The 15,116-nt window shown below is 40.1% G+C and overlaps 1 protein-coding gene across 3 annotated transcripts in view; it reads left to right on the top strand.

Moving 5' to 3' along the window:
* Positions 1-10,909, top strand: part of ATP6V1H (ATPase H+ transporting V1 subunit H) — a 149,160-nt gene extending 138,251 nt beyond the window's left edge. For all 3 annotated transcript variants that reach the window (XM_032316053.1, XM_032316051.1, XM_032316052.1), the window contains one exon: positions 10,546-10,909. In XM_032316053.1, coding sequence (XP_032171944.1) covers positions 10,546-10,606 — 61 coding nt within the window. In that variant the 3' untranslated portion in view covers positions 10,607-10,909. The remainder of the gene's footprint in view (positions 1-10,545) is intronic.
* The last annotated feature ends 4,207 nt before the right edge of the window (positions 10,910-15,116 follow it).

The following is a 15,116-nucleotide window of genomic DNA, read 5'->3' as shown; positions in this document are numbered from 1 at the left end:
AATGCCACTAGTATTTTTCCTTTAAACATTTTATTTATTTTACAGAGGGTGGGGGAGAATATGCACAAGCAGAGAGAGTGGCAGGCAGAGGGAGAGGGAGAGAGAGAAGCAGGCTCCCCACAGAGCAGAGGAAGCCTGATGGGGGACTCGATCCCAGGACTGAAGGAGCTGAAGGCAGTTGCTTAACCAACTGAGCTACCCAGGCACCCTGCCATTGGTATTTTGATTGGGATGGTATTTTGATTGGTGTTGAAAATATAGATTGCTCTGGGCAGCGTAGACATTTTAACAGTGTTTACTCTTCTAATCCATGAGCACGAGATGTTTTTCCACCTTTTGTGTCTTCTTCGATTTCTTTCATGAGTGTTCTGTAGTTCCTAGAGTATGGATCCTTTACCTCTTTGGTGAGGTTTATTCCCAGTTATCTTATGGTTTTTGGTGCTATTATAAATGGAATCAAGTCTCTAATTTTTCTTTCTACAGTTTCATTGTTAGTGTATAAGAAAGCAGCTGATTTTTGTGCATTGATTTTTGTATCCTGCCACATTACTGAATTGTTGTATGAGTTCTAGTAATTTGGGGGTGTGGAGTCTTTTGGGTTTTCCATCTGTGAAAAGAGAGTTTGACTTCTTCTTTGCCAATTTGAATACCTTTTATTTCTTTTTGTTGTCTGATTGCTATTGCTAGGACTTCTAGTACTATGTTGAACAATAGTGGCGAGAATAGGCATCCTTCTTGTGTTCCTGATCTTAAGGCTCTCAGCTTTCCCCATTGAGAATGATATTCGCTATGGGTTTTTCATAGATGGATTTTATGTAATTGAGGAATATTCCCTCTATCCTTATACTATGAAGAGTTTTAATCAGGAAAGGATGTTGTATTTTGTGAAAGGCTTTTCGGCATGGAGAGGACCATGTGGTTCTTCTCTCTTCTCTTGTTAATTTGTTCTATCCCATTGATTGATTTGTAAATGTTGAACTACCACTGCATCCCACGGATAAATCCCACCTGGTCATGGTGGATAATCTTTTTAATGTACTTTTGGGTCCTCCTGTTAGCTAGTATCTTGTTGAGAATCTTGGCATCCATATTCATTAGGGATATTGGTCTGAAATTCTCCTTTTTGATGGGGTCTTTGCCTGGTTTGGGATCAGGGTAATACTGGCCTCATAGAAAGAGTCTGGAAGTTTTCCTTCTGTTTCTGTTTTTTTGAAACAGCTTCAGGAGAATAGGTATTATTTCTTCTTTGAATGTTTGGTAGAATTCCCCAGGGAATCCATCAGGTTCTGGGCTCTTGCTTTTTGGGAGGTTTTTGATTACTGCTTCAATCTTGTTCTAGTTACTGGTCTATTCAGGTTGTCAGTTTCTTCCTGATTCAGTTTTGGAAGTTTATAGATTTCCAAGAATGCATCCATTTTTTCTAGGTTGCTTAACTTATTGGCATATAGCTGTTGCTTCTAATTTCTGGTGATGATTTCTATTTCCTTGGTGTCAGTCGTGCTCTACCCTGCTTCATTCATAATTTTATTAATCTTGGTCTGTTCTCTTTTCTTTTGGGTAAATCTGGCCAGTGGTTTTTTGATCTTACTAATTTTTTCAAAGAACCAGCTTCTAGTTTCATAGATGGTTCTTTTATATTTCTGGTTTTTAATTCATTGATCTCTGGTCTAATCTTAATTATTTCCCTTCTTGTGCATAGATTAGGCTTAATTTGTTGTTGGTTCTCCAGTTCTTTAAGGTGTAAAGATAGTTTGTGTATTCAGGATTTTTCTATTTTTTTGAGTGACACTTGGATGGCTATCTATTTCCCCCTTAGGACTGCCTTTGCTGTATCCCATAGGTTTCAGACCGATGTGTTTTTGTTCTCTTTGGTTTCCATGAATTGTGTAAATTCTTCTTTGGTTTCCTAGTTGATCCAGACATTTTTTTTTTTTTTAAAGCTTTTTTTTTTTAAGATTTTTTAAATTTATTTATCGGGTGGGGGGGCGGAGAGCGAGCACAGGCAGACAGAGTGGCAGCAGAGGCAGAGGGAGAAGCAGGCTCCCTGCTGAGCAAGGAGCCCAATGTGGGACTCGATCCCAGGACGCTGGGATCATGACCTGAGCCGAAGGCAGCTGCTTAACCAACTGAGCCACCCACGTGTCCCTGATCCAGACATTCTTGAGCAGGATGGTCTTTAGCTTCCAAGTCGTTGAATTTCTTCCAAACTTTATCTTGTGATTGAATTACGGTTTTGAAGCATTTTGGTCTGAGAATATGCAGAGAATGATCTCCATCTTTTGGTATCAGTTGAGACCTGATTTGTGACCCAGTGTGGTCTATTCTGGAGAAAGTTGCGTGTACGCTTGAAAAGAATGAGTGTTCTGTTGTTTTAGGGTGGAATGTTCTGTGTATATCTGTGTGGTCCATCTGGTCCCGTGTGTCATTCAAAGCTATTGTTTCTTTTTTTTTTTTTTAATTTATTTCCAGCATAACAGTATTCATTATTTTTGCACCACACCCCGTGCTCCATGCAATCCGTGCCCTCTATAATACCCACCACCTGGTACCCCAACCTCCCACCCCCCGTCCCTTCAAAACCCTCAGATTGTTTTTCAGAGTCCATAGTCTCTCATGGTTCACCTCCCCTTCCAATTTCCCCCAACTCCCTTCTCCACTCTAAGTCCCCATGTCCTCCATGCTATTTGTTATGCTCCACAAATAAGTGAAACCATATGATATGTTTCTTTGTTGATTTTCTGCTTAGATTATCTGTCTCTTGCTGAGAGTAGAGTGTTAAGATCTCCTATAGTTAATGAATTCTTACCAATATGTTTCTTTATTTTGGTAAACAGTTGGCTTATGTAGTTGGCTGCTCCCATGTTGGGGACACAGATATTTACAATTGTTAGATCTTCTTGTTGGATAGATCCTTTAAGAATGATACAGTGTCCTTCTGTGTATCTAACTACAGTCTTGAACTTAAAATCTAATTTGTCTGTTAGGAGAATTGCTACCCCAACTTTCTTTTGTGGTCCCTTGGCATGAAAGTTAGTTCTCCATCCCTTCACTTTCAGTCTGGATCTATCTTTAAGTTCAAAATGAGTCTCTTGTAGATAGCATATCGGTGGGTCCTGTCTTTTTAACCGATCTGCAGCCCTGTACCACTTTATGGGAGCATTTAGGCCATTCATGTTGACAATGATTATTGAGAGATACTATTTTATTGTTACCATGTTTCCTGTGAGGTCCTTGTTTCTGTAGACTGTCCTTGTATATTTCTGTTCTGTATTACTCTTGGGGTTTTTCTCCTTTTATAGAACCTCCCTTGGTATTTCTTGTAGTGCTGGCTTAGTGGTTACCTGTTCTTCAAGTTTCTGCCAGTCCTGGAAGCTCTCTCCATCCATTCTGAGTGACAGCCTTGCCATATAAAGAAGTCTTGGTTGCATGTTCTTCTTATTTAGTACCCTGAATATGTCTTGCCAGCCAGCCTCTTCTGGCTTGCCAGGTTTCCGTGGACAGGTCTGATGTTATTCTGATGTTCCTCCCTCTGTATGTAAGGAATCTCTGCCCCCTAACTACCCTTAAGATGGTTTCCTTGGTTCTAAGATTTCTAAGTTTTACTATTACGTGCCAGGGTATTGGTCTGTTCTCCTTGATCTTGGGAGGCGTCCTCTCTGCCTCTAGGACACGGATACTTGTTTCAGTCCCCAGATTAGGGACATTCTTAGCTATGATTTGGTCAGATATATTTAATGATCACCCCCCCCCCTTTCTATCCTTTCAGGGATCCCAGTAATTCTGACATTGGAAGGTTTCATGGCATCATTTATTTCTCTAATTCTGTTTCCATGGATTTTAAGCTATTTGTTCCAGGCCTCCTCCTGTTCCTTCTTTTCTGTCAGTTTGTCTTCTAGATCACTAATTTGTTCTTCTGCCTTGTTTACCCTGGCTGTTAGAGTATCTAGGTTAGAGTGGATCTCGTGGATAGCATTTTTAAGTTCTGCCAGATCAGCTTTCATTTCTGCCCTTAGAAAATCTATGTTGCCATTAATAATTTTCTCCATCTTAGCTATTGTCTTCAGAACGCTGAAGTTTGCTTCCGACATCTTGCTTATATCCACAGTTAGTTCTGTGGCAGAGGTCGCAGTCTGAGTTTTTCCTACATTGTGGGTTCCTCCTCTTAGTTATTCTGTTGAGGTGGTTGAGGGAATGTATAGATTGCAGATTATTGACCACAACAAGATGCACCTGTTTTATAGGGACTTTAGGGTTGTTGGCCTCTGGTACTTCCACCCTGTCTTCTGGGGGAGGGGTCTGCAGCACTGTTACTCAGGCAACTCTGTTTGGGCAGAGTTGCCCTGACTCCTCTGTGCGGGGGCAATGGGGTCAGTGAAAACAGTTTTCCTGGGACTTCTGTTCTCTGGCAGCTTTCCCTAGTGGCTTTCCACATCTCTTTGAGTCAGAGCAGAAGTGACTGTATCCAAACCTCTTCAGAACAGAGAGATCATAGTCTGTTCTTCAGTGAGCTCTCCAGGCCATACCCTCTCCATTTGTCTATGCTGCTAAAAATGGCAGGATACTGGGTTGTGCGCCCCACAGTAGCATTACCAGCCCTCGCTTCCAGGTCCAGGCACATCTCTGCCCTTTGTGCTTCTAAAACCACCAGCTGCCCCTCAGTTCATAATCTCCAGGTTTCAGACTAGAAGGCTGGGGAGCTGACCTAAAGTCCTTTCCCTGCTGCGACCAGTCTGCCAGTCTGTGCCTGGTCCCCAGCACAGGAGGCTTTTGTGCTCCAGCGGTTCAGGGATCCTGGAGGCTCCCTCCTCCTTCTGTTTATCTTCTGATATCTGCCTGCAGAATCTTGGCTCCCTATTTCATATCTCTAGACCAGCCTTGGAGATACTCTTGTTTGTAGGGATCCAGATATATCTTCTTACATCACAGGCTGATTTCATAGGTGTTTGGAATCGTCTGGTAGATACTCAGCTCAACTTGGCACTGGTTGAGATAGGATTCCCCTCCTCCTCCACCATCTTTGGGCCTCTCCTTTTCACAGTTCACAGTTGGGGCTGGATAGTTATTTGTGTTGAGTGATGATCTGTAGCAGCCACACAGCAGAAGGATTATCGTTCACAGGGAACTCCTCTACCTCAGTTGTAGTTTTAATAATTATTGTAATAAACTCACAGAAGGATGTGGGATATAGAATTGTATGTCCTTCATAATTTTAGTAATGAAAGCTTACATATCAAATGGAGACTAAAGAAAATAATATAAAAATGATAGTAACCATGGAATTTCTACTGAGCTTTTTGGCAACCAAGGGAAAAAGAGAAATAAGGGAGATTGTAGTTTTCACAGATTAATATGTTTGTCAGGAGAAAATTCTCTCTTTTCCGGGCACTAAATTGTATGGGTGAAGTCACTGTGAGTTTAAATTATATATAGGTGAAGCATATTGGATGATATCATAGTTCCTTCAACTACGGGGTTTTTTTTTTTTTTTCAACTATAATTTTAAAGAAAGAATAAAAATGTTCAACTACTTACACAGCCCTAAGTATAGTGAAGATTGTAATATGGTGAAGGCCTTTCTCGTCTAGGAGTTAAAAATACACCAGGTAAACACTTCTTGATATGCTAGCTACTAACAGCTTGCAACCGAGGTAGCTAATCTTCAGACTACCTCTTTCAAGCCCTGTGTAGCTTTCTCAGGAATTGGAAAGTGATTTTTTGGTATTATGGTCAGTGCCAAAGTATAGATTTTTTATGGCCATTGACAAGAGAATAAAATAGGTGTTTTTTTTTTTTAATTTAAAGATTTTATTTATTTATTTGAGAGAGAGAGAGAGAGAGAGCATGTGAGCAAGCGTGAGCAGGGGTAGATACAGAGGGAGAGGGAGAGAGAGCCTGAAGCAGGCACCCTTCTGAGCATGGAGCGCCACACTGGCTCGGTCTCAGAACTCTGAGATCATGACCTGAGCCAAAATTAAGAGTTGGACACTTAACTGACTGAGCCACACAAGCGCCCTTGGGGGGTGGGTGGGTAAAGATTTGTTTATTTTAGAGAGAGCATGTGTGCGTGCATGGGCACCCGTGGGAGGAGGGGCAGAGAGAGAGAGAGTCTCAAGCAGACTCCCTGCTGGGCATGGAGCCTCACTCAGGGCTCAATCCCACAACCCTGAGATTATGACCTGAGTCAAAACGAAGAGTCAGATGCTTAACCGACTGAGCCACCGAGGTGCCCCTTAAAATAGATATTTCTTAATCAGTGCTTTCCCAGCATGCAGCATGGTTTCTTTTGTGAGAAATTTTGTACATGGATTTTTAAAAAGGGGAGTAGGTCTTCAGACCCTTTCTTTTTTCAGTTTCAAAGATTTAGATTCCCAAATGATATAAATTATGGATGAAGTTAAAGAGGAGAAAATATTATACTTCTCAAATTTTGCTTCTTAGTAGAAGTAAACATTTAATGTCAAACTCCTGTGGATTGCTGGTACAAATTGGGTACTTTCTGAACAAATTATAAGTTGAATTTTATTTTTGTATTGATTTTCAGGTACAGAGAGAAAGACCAACTCAATACATAGATAATTCACTTAAAATAACTCTTCTTGAGTCCTTTGTTATGGATCCATTATAATCCCTGGAAGTAAAATCCATAGTTATTTTACCTTTTGCCTGACAGTAATGTTACCTTAACCTGAAGACATTATTCATACCTTCTTATTATTCTCTAATGTGTAAAATTAGGAATAGTGGCTGCTTTTCACACTTTTTGGAGCTCTTTCTGGGGGCCTGGCAGCTTCACAGTATTAAAGAGAATAGGATCTGAGCCCTGTCCAGGCCATTTGCTCAGTTTGTCCTTGAGCTTGTTATTGGAAGTTTTCTGAGGCTCCATTTGATTTGCTATAAATGGAGATAACACTCACCTCACACAGATGCTTTAAACACAGGAGGATAACGCGTGGGTATACCTACAAACAGGTGTCCATGATTGCTGTAATAATGTGTGGAATGTGGCAACTGTCCTGTGTTCTCTGCCCCAGGCACATAGTGCCAGGACTTCCCTATGGCTGGGGGGTCATGGGGAGTTCACAGGCAGGCTTAGATGATTTTGGGGAATATTTTAATGGACTGCATGTTGCCAATTGACATGAGGGAAACAGACTGTAACATTTTATAAGCTAAGTTCAAAGGAGTAGATGTTTGCCAAAGCTTTGGGTAGGCCAAATCCTTTTTCTACAGTTAATATCTTTTTCAGTTGGGCCTCAGGTCAGCTCTCTCTGGTATTTTAACAACTCAATAAGCCATTACAAACAGTAATTTTAGAAAAGCCTGAGGAGATTTGATTCTTCTCTCCATGGGTCCCATTTGGTTTCTTCTCCTATTAGACTTTCAGCATTTTGTGACCTACAAGTTAGGCTCACAAAGTTTCCTCTGGGATTCTTGATGTACACATTCACAGTTGAACCCCTTATGTGTGTTCTTTCTTGTTCTTTGAATCTTTAAGTTGCATAAACTCTATTTAACAGACACAAAGGAAGGCTTGTGTTTTCTGCATCCCAGGCACTAAAGTAGTGAAAAAGAAGTAGATGTCTCAGGGCCACTTTGTATGTAGGAAAAAAAAAAATGAGAGGATAGTAGAGCATGTCATCCATAATAAAGACCTTTGGCCAAGAAAAACAAAGCAGAAAACCAGTGAGCAAAAAGCCATGGTTCGACACGTTTTATATTCTCTGCCAGAACGGCTCATCTTTGTTTTGTTCTGTTATTCCTCTTTGACCCTTATTTCAATTATGTCTTTTTTGTGAAGAAATCAGTTAGCTCTTTCACCTCCCAAGTATTCACTCTCATCCCTGAGTATCAGTTAAACCTGGTATGGGAAGCGAACCACCCTTCATGTCTCTCTAAGGCGTGGAGCAGATGGGAGCCTTTGTGTGTGATCAGAGCCAGCCAGACCCTTTTCCATCTCTTGGCAGTTCAGAGCACTGAGCTCTGGAAGGCATTGTTCTATTCTCTTGTGATTTGTCTTGGAAACTTCTAATTAGAACATGGCCCTTCGCACTGGACCTTATTGAAAGTACCACAGCTTATTATAATTGAAGGGTGGCATGGTATCTTTAGGTACACTTTTTAAATGTTTTCTAAGAAGGGAGGAAAACTAATTTTCCTTCTACACTCTTGAGTTCTTAGCTGAGACCCTGTAGTAAATGACAGATGAATGTGAAAAAAGCTATTGATTAACATGTTATACCTCATGTACACATGGGAGATACCCAGGAAAAAATGGGTAACTTAAAGTTGTAGCTTTAGAATTTAAGATTAAATTCCATCTTAATAGGGAACAAAGAGTGGGGATGTAGGCCTCTTATAAGGAGTATGTGATTTTTAGGAATGATGGCTGGGCCCGTAGCAAGAGTAGGTGGGAGATACGAGACTGTGACATGGTCTGTCAAGTCTCTCTCGATGTAATGTGGACTTTAAGACTATTCTCTTGTTATAAGAGTCAGTCCTCCCTGTTTGATGAAACTCCCAGGGAGGGGACTTAGGACAACTGAGTTCTTTTGGAGGACCTGTCTTTAGGTAGATAAGGGGAGTTCAGAGAAAGCCTCTCCCTGCACTTGGCTATTTTCAAGTATCTACAGTTCACAATAGTACACCAAAGTGACATATTTTGGGGTTGCATATTCTGCTCATCCTTTACACTAAAGAGTCTAACATTTAAAATTGGAATATTAGAGGGCCCTCTTGCAATGAAGCATGTCTATTTCAGGCTTGATTTTTTAAATACATAGGAAAAAACAAATATATGTATATATTATATATGCATATATAATATATGTATAAGATCTGGAAATTTTGTGGTAAATGTTGTTATACCCTCCCTCTCATCTTCCTCCCGACCCAAGAACAGCAGTATAGCCCAGCACATCAAACTTATGCAGTCACACATACTCCATAGTTGCAGGCCTCTCCAGAGTGGTGACATTTATATTGACAATAAACTTACTTTTTTCCTAATAAACTTTATAGGTGGTTTCCCTTTTTGCCCTTGTGTGAGTTAGACAGAACTACTTCCTTACTGTTGGTTGAAAGTAAGATCCACACCCATTGTCTAGATTGTTTGTGTAGCTCTTAAGTGACACAAAAATATATTATGTGCTTTAATATGACACCCAAAATTAATAAGTCAGTATAAGGGTTAAAAAACCCCCACATAAATCATGTTCATGCTATACGAGGTTACAGTCAGTCCCTAAGTATTTTCAGTCCTAGTTTATCTTCGTGAGCTGGGGGGGTCGCTAAACCTTCACTGGCCCAAGTCCACAGAATTCCGTCTGGTTCCTATCTCAAACTTGTCTTCCTTTTCTCAGTCTTGCTTCATATCTTTGATAGCTTTGGACTAAGGCCATGATAGTGGAGGTAGAGCAGCATAGTAAAATCCTTGGACTACCTCAATCCCCTTTCTCTGGACCTCTGTGGAGAAAGGTAGGGTCACATTACTGGTCCATGCTGGTGGCCCACAGGTCATTTCCTGGAGGTGCTTAGACAAGGAGAGGTTAAATGTCAGCTAATGAGGAGAGAAGATGACAGTGCGCCTGCATGTGCCTGCTACTCGACCCCAGCAGGTGCCCTCATCCCACAGCCTCTGGAACTGTTATGTCCATGGGAAGGCATGCACCCAGAATGTAAATCCAGGTCTCTATCCAAAACTTATGCTCTTTCCTTTTCATAGTGGGGACTTCTTAAAATGTTATTCACAAAATCTCTTCTTTTGTTCAGAAACAGAAGTTTGGGCAAGTCATTCACAGGAAAATAGGAAAGAGATTATTTTTTCCCCCTGGAATTAACAGTGAAATCTGTGTGTAATTTAGAGCTAAGTATACACGTTCTCTGGGCCGACGTTCATTTCCTAAAGGAGAATGTGACCTAAGTAGTTTGGAAACCTCTGCTCTAAGCCTCAGTTGCCTTACCTGTACAATGAGAATACTACTTCTCTGCACTTGGGATTGTTTGTGGATTCAGTATGACCATCTTTGTGAAGGTTTTAGACTATGTTGGTGCAGAGAAAGTGCACAGTAACAAGTTTCGTTAAGTGTTGTCAATCTTGATGGTATTTTTTAGTGATTTATTTTCATTCCGAGGTCTAGGTACTTAATATTCATTCACTAGTATCAGGAAATGTGTTTTTCATGTATCAGTCCACTGACTTGGAATCCTACTTCAGTTGATTTTGAACTTCGTCGATTGCAAAAGTATGACTGCAGTAAACAAAACTTGACCCGGACAGGGAGGTAGACACTGCCTTGTAGTTGCATGTAGAATCACCTGTTTGTGTGTGTAATGACTTATGCATGGTAAAGAGAGTGTTTCAAATTCATTCAGTATAGGTACCTTTCAAATCTGGAAAAGTTTAGTTTTCTGGAGATATTTCACTAATTTTTAGATGTTAAAGTAAGTATAGATGACATGATGTACTGTGCTTTGATTTTGAAACTTCGTTTAAATTTTGTTTAAGCTTTGTTAAACAACTTTGTTATTTTATTCCTACTGTTTTAGGGAATATCTTGGTAAACAGCTCCAATCTGAGCAGCCCCAGACCGCTGCTGCCCGAAGCTGAACATGCCCTCTAACCTCAGAATCTCCAGCCTTCCGGTTTCGCCTGGGATGGAGTACCTGAGTATGAATCTCACTAGTTAGTGTCAAGAACAAGTAATTTTTCATTTTACTTGCAATTTTCTTCTGTTGTGTCGCTTTTCCCAGTGCTGATTTTCATTAAATGTGTTTGCCCTGTAAGTTGTATAAAAGTAGGTGCTTTCTGTTGCTAAGGAAAAGATTACTGTTACATGTACCGCTTGTAATTTCTGTATTTATTGTTCTCTGGAAATGAGTATCATTATTAAAGGATTCTTGCTTCAAAAAGGTTTTGCTATTTACTTATTTCTTACTCGAACTATAACAAAAATCATCTATTTTCCTAACCAAATTGGGAGAATTGTTGTAAGGTAATGAATGGTAAGTAAATATTCTGAAATTCTGCATATCTGTGTCCATCTACCCATCCGTCCGCCCATCTGACCATGTACACATACACATTACAGCAATCCTCTGCTAATATTTAAAGAACTTTAAAATTTTAAATACATTTTTAAGATAATGCTATGGTCCAAAAGATTTGCCTGTGGAGCTCAGTGAAGAATTTTAGCTTTAGAGTTATTTTTAAAAGATTTTATTTTTTTTGACAGAGAGAGAGATCACAAGTAGGCAGAGAGGCAGGCAGAGGAAGAGGGGGAAGCAGGCTACCTGCTGAGCAGAGAGCCCGATGTGGGGCTCGATCCCAGGACCTTGAGATCATGACCTGAGCTGAAGGCAGAGGCTTAACCCACTGAGACACCCAGGCACCCCTAGAGTTATTTTTATTTTATTGATTTCCTGTACTTTCTTTCTTGGATTTTCATACCTCAAGTCTGTCTTTTTTTTCTTTTTTAAAAAGTTTTTATTTATTTATTTATTTATTTATTTATTTATTTATTTGACAGAGAGTGATCACAAGCAGGCAGGCAGAGAGAGAGAGAGGAGGAAGCAGGCTTCCTGCTGGGCAGAGAGCCCGATTGGGGGCTAGATCCCAGAACCCTGGGATCACGACCTGAGCTGAAGGCAGAGGCTTTAATCCACTGAGCCACCCAGGCGCTCCTCAAGTCTGTTTTCTTTTAATACTTTTTGGTTTCAGTATTGCCAGTAGATAGTTATTTCTGTCCTCTTCCCTCTTTACTCTGGAACTACAGGCCTTGAGCAGGGCATGCCTAGCATACATGTTCCCTCTCCCTACCCCCAAATCTGAGCCTTTCGTCTTTAATCGATTAATTTATTTATTTTGTTTTTATTCTTTTTAAAATTATTATTATGTTCATTATTAGCCAACATATAGTACATCTTTAGTTTTTGATGTAGTGTTCAACGATTGAATATTGCTTTCTTTGCAGCATAGAGATTCTTTGGGAAAAGTTAGTTAAGATAACAGATGTTTTTCTTGGTTAGTGATTTCATGTACCAGAATGGTTTTTCTTTTCTTCTTCTTTTTTTTAATGAGAAGAACTTTATTTTTATTTATTTATTTATTTTTAAATTAATTATTTTCAGCATAACAGTATTCATTGTTTTTGCACCACACCCTGTGCTCCATGCAATCCGTGCCCTCCATAATACCCACCACCTGGTAGCCCGACTTCCCACCGCCCCGCCCCTTCAAAACCCTCAGATTGTTTTTCAGAGTCCATAGTCTGTCATGGTTCACCTCCCCTTCCAATTTCCATCAACTCCCTTCTCCCTTCTCTTCTCCATCTCCCCTTGTCCTCCATGCTATTTGTTATGCTCCACAAATAAGTGAAACCATATGATAATTGACTCTCTCTGCTTGACTTATTTCACTCAGCATAATCTCTTCCAGTTCTGTCCATTGCTACAAAAGCTGGGTATTCATCATTTCTGATGGAGGCATAATACTCCATAGTGTATATGGGACCACGTCTTCCTTATCCATTTGTCCATTGAAGGGCATCTTGGTTCTTTCCACAGTTTGGTTACCATGGCATGGTCCTTTAGCATGGTAAATGGTTTTGCACCCCCTCACTTTATTTTTTTTCCCTTTTTTAAAAAATTTCTTCTCAGCGTAACAGTATTCATTGTTTTTGCACCACACCCAGTGCTCCATGCAATCTGTGCCCTCTCCAATACCCACCACCTGGCTCCCCCAACCTCCTACCCGCCGCCCCTTCAAAACCCTCAGATTGTTTTTCAGAGTCCATAGTCTCTCATGGTTCACTTCCCCTTCCGATTTCCCCCAACTCCCTTCTCCTCTCTAACTCCTCTTGTCCTCCATGCTATTTGTTGTGCTCCACAAATAAGTGAAACCATATGATAATTGACTCTCTCTGCTTGACTTATTTCACTCAGTATAATCTCTTCCAGTATAGGGATAGAGGGAACATTCCTGAACTTCATAAAATCTATCTATGAAAGACCCACAGCAAATATTTATTTTTTTATTATGTTTGTCACCATACAGTATGTCATTAGATTTTTTTCTTTTTTTCTTTTTTTTGATCTTGTTTATTTATTTGAAAGAGAGAGAGTAAGAGAGTGAGCATGAGAGGGGGAAGGTCAGAGGGAGAAGCAGACTCCCCGCCAAGCAGGGAACCCAATGTGGGACTCAATCCTGGGACTCCAGGATCATGACCCAAGCCAAAGGCAGTCGCCTAACCAACTGAGCCACCCAGGTGTCCACATCATTAGTTTTTGATGTAGTGTTCCTTGATTCATTGTTTATGCATCACACCCAGTGCTCCATGCAATACATGCTCTTCCTAATACCCACCACCAGTCTTAACCCATTCCCCCACCACCTCCCCTGCCCTCTAAAAACCTCTTTTTTTCTCAGAGTCCACAACCTCTCGTGGTTCATCGCACCCTCTGATTTTACCCCCCTTCACTTTTCCCTTCCTTCTCCTAATGTCCTCCTTGTTATTCATTATATTCCACAAATAAGTGAAACCATATGATAATTGACTCTCTCTGCTTGACTTCTGTTCACTCAGCATAATCTTTTCCAGTCCCATCCATGTTGATGCAAAAGTTGGATATTCATTCTTTCTGATGGCTGAGTAATATTCCATTGTATATATGGACACATCTTTTCCCCAAAGATACAGTGTTGTGAAAAGAAGGGCCATATGTACCCCAGTGTTCATCACAGCAATGTCCACAATAGCCAAACTGTGGAAAGAGCCAAGACACGCTTCAACAGATGAATGGATAAAGATGATGAAAGGGTTTTCTTTGAGAGTTGACTTCATATTTGCCAAGAAAAAAGGTAGTCTGATTGAACCAATACTTCCTCCTTCCTTCCCTCCCTCCCTCCTACCCTCCCTTTAACATTTTATTCATTTGAGAGAGAGAAGACTGAGAGAGGGACAGAGGGAGAGGAAGAAGAAACAGACTCTCTGCTGAGCAGGGAGCCCATGGCGGAGCTTGATCCCAGGATCCTGGGATCATGACCTGAGTCAAAGGCAGATACTTAACCAATTGAGCCACCCAGGCGCCCCAAACCAATTTATTTGACTGAAAGTTTTCTGAATTGCTTTGACCTAGATATTTTTACTTCCCAAACATGGAAAAACAAGAGATAAAAGTTTTCTATGTAGTAATTACAGATTCTGCATCAGCAGAGGATCAGTTTTCATGTTAACATAATGGTCTGTAACATTATTAGGTTTTGAAAGACTTTCAGTTTTCAGAAGTTCTGGTAATGAGACAATGCAGTTTTCTGAATTTCATAAGAGCACATTATTCTGATTTTAGTTTCATTTTGCATAAATTCTAAAGTAGATTCAATGACAGTTTTTCTGATGGAAATTGTAAATGCTTTAATTCCCAAGAAATGGTTTTGGACATGGGAAGCAATACTCCCATGTCCTCATATTTTAATTATTATCCCATGTATTAAAATGATCTGTAGGCACCTTTTTCTCCTTCAAATCTTTACATTCAACTTATAGAACTTATTTCTTAGAATTACAAAAACATTTTTTATCTTTGCTTAAGGCTTTTAACATTCATTGACTAAATCCGCCTAAAATTTTAATACCACTTGTATGTTCAACAAAACTGCAAACACCTGGGGCGCCTGGGTGGCTCAGTGGTTAAATCCTCTGCCTTCGGCTCAGGTCATGATCTCAGGGTCCTGGGATCGAGCCCCACATCGGGCATTCTGCTCTGCGGGGAACCTGCTTCCTCCCCTCTCTCTGCCTGCATCTCTGCCTACTTGTGATCTCTGCCTGTCAAATAAATAAATAAAATCTTAAAAAAAAAAAAAAACTGCAAACACCTAACAAGGTAGACTTATAAATTTGACAAACAGATAGTAGTTAATGCTTATAAATCTAATTAGGCATACATTTAGTAGAACAAATTTTGTTAAGCGTTTTTAAACATCTTTAAAAATAGCCTAAACAAAGAGCACGATGATTATAGAATTTGTTAATCCATCTAAATAAACACAGTTTACACAATATCATCAAATACAGGATTGAATAATTTCAACAGTTTCTCTGTACTTATTTTTATGTAGTTTT

This window comes from Mustela erminea, chromosome 16 (assembly GCF_009829155.1).
Source record: "Mustela erminea isolate mMusErm1 chromosome 16, mMusErm1.Pri, whole genome shotgun sequence".
Taxonomy (NCBI): Eukaryota; Metazoa; Chordata; class Mammalia; order Carnivora; family Mustelidae; genus Mustela; species Mustela erminea.
The sequence above is the reverse complement of the archived record's forward strand: the minus strand, read 5'-3'. Positions and strand labels throughout refer to the sequence as shown.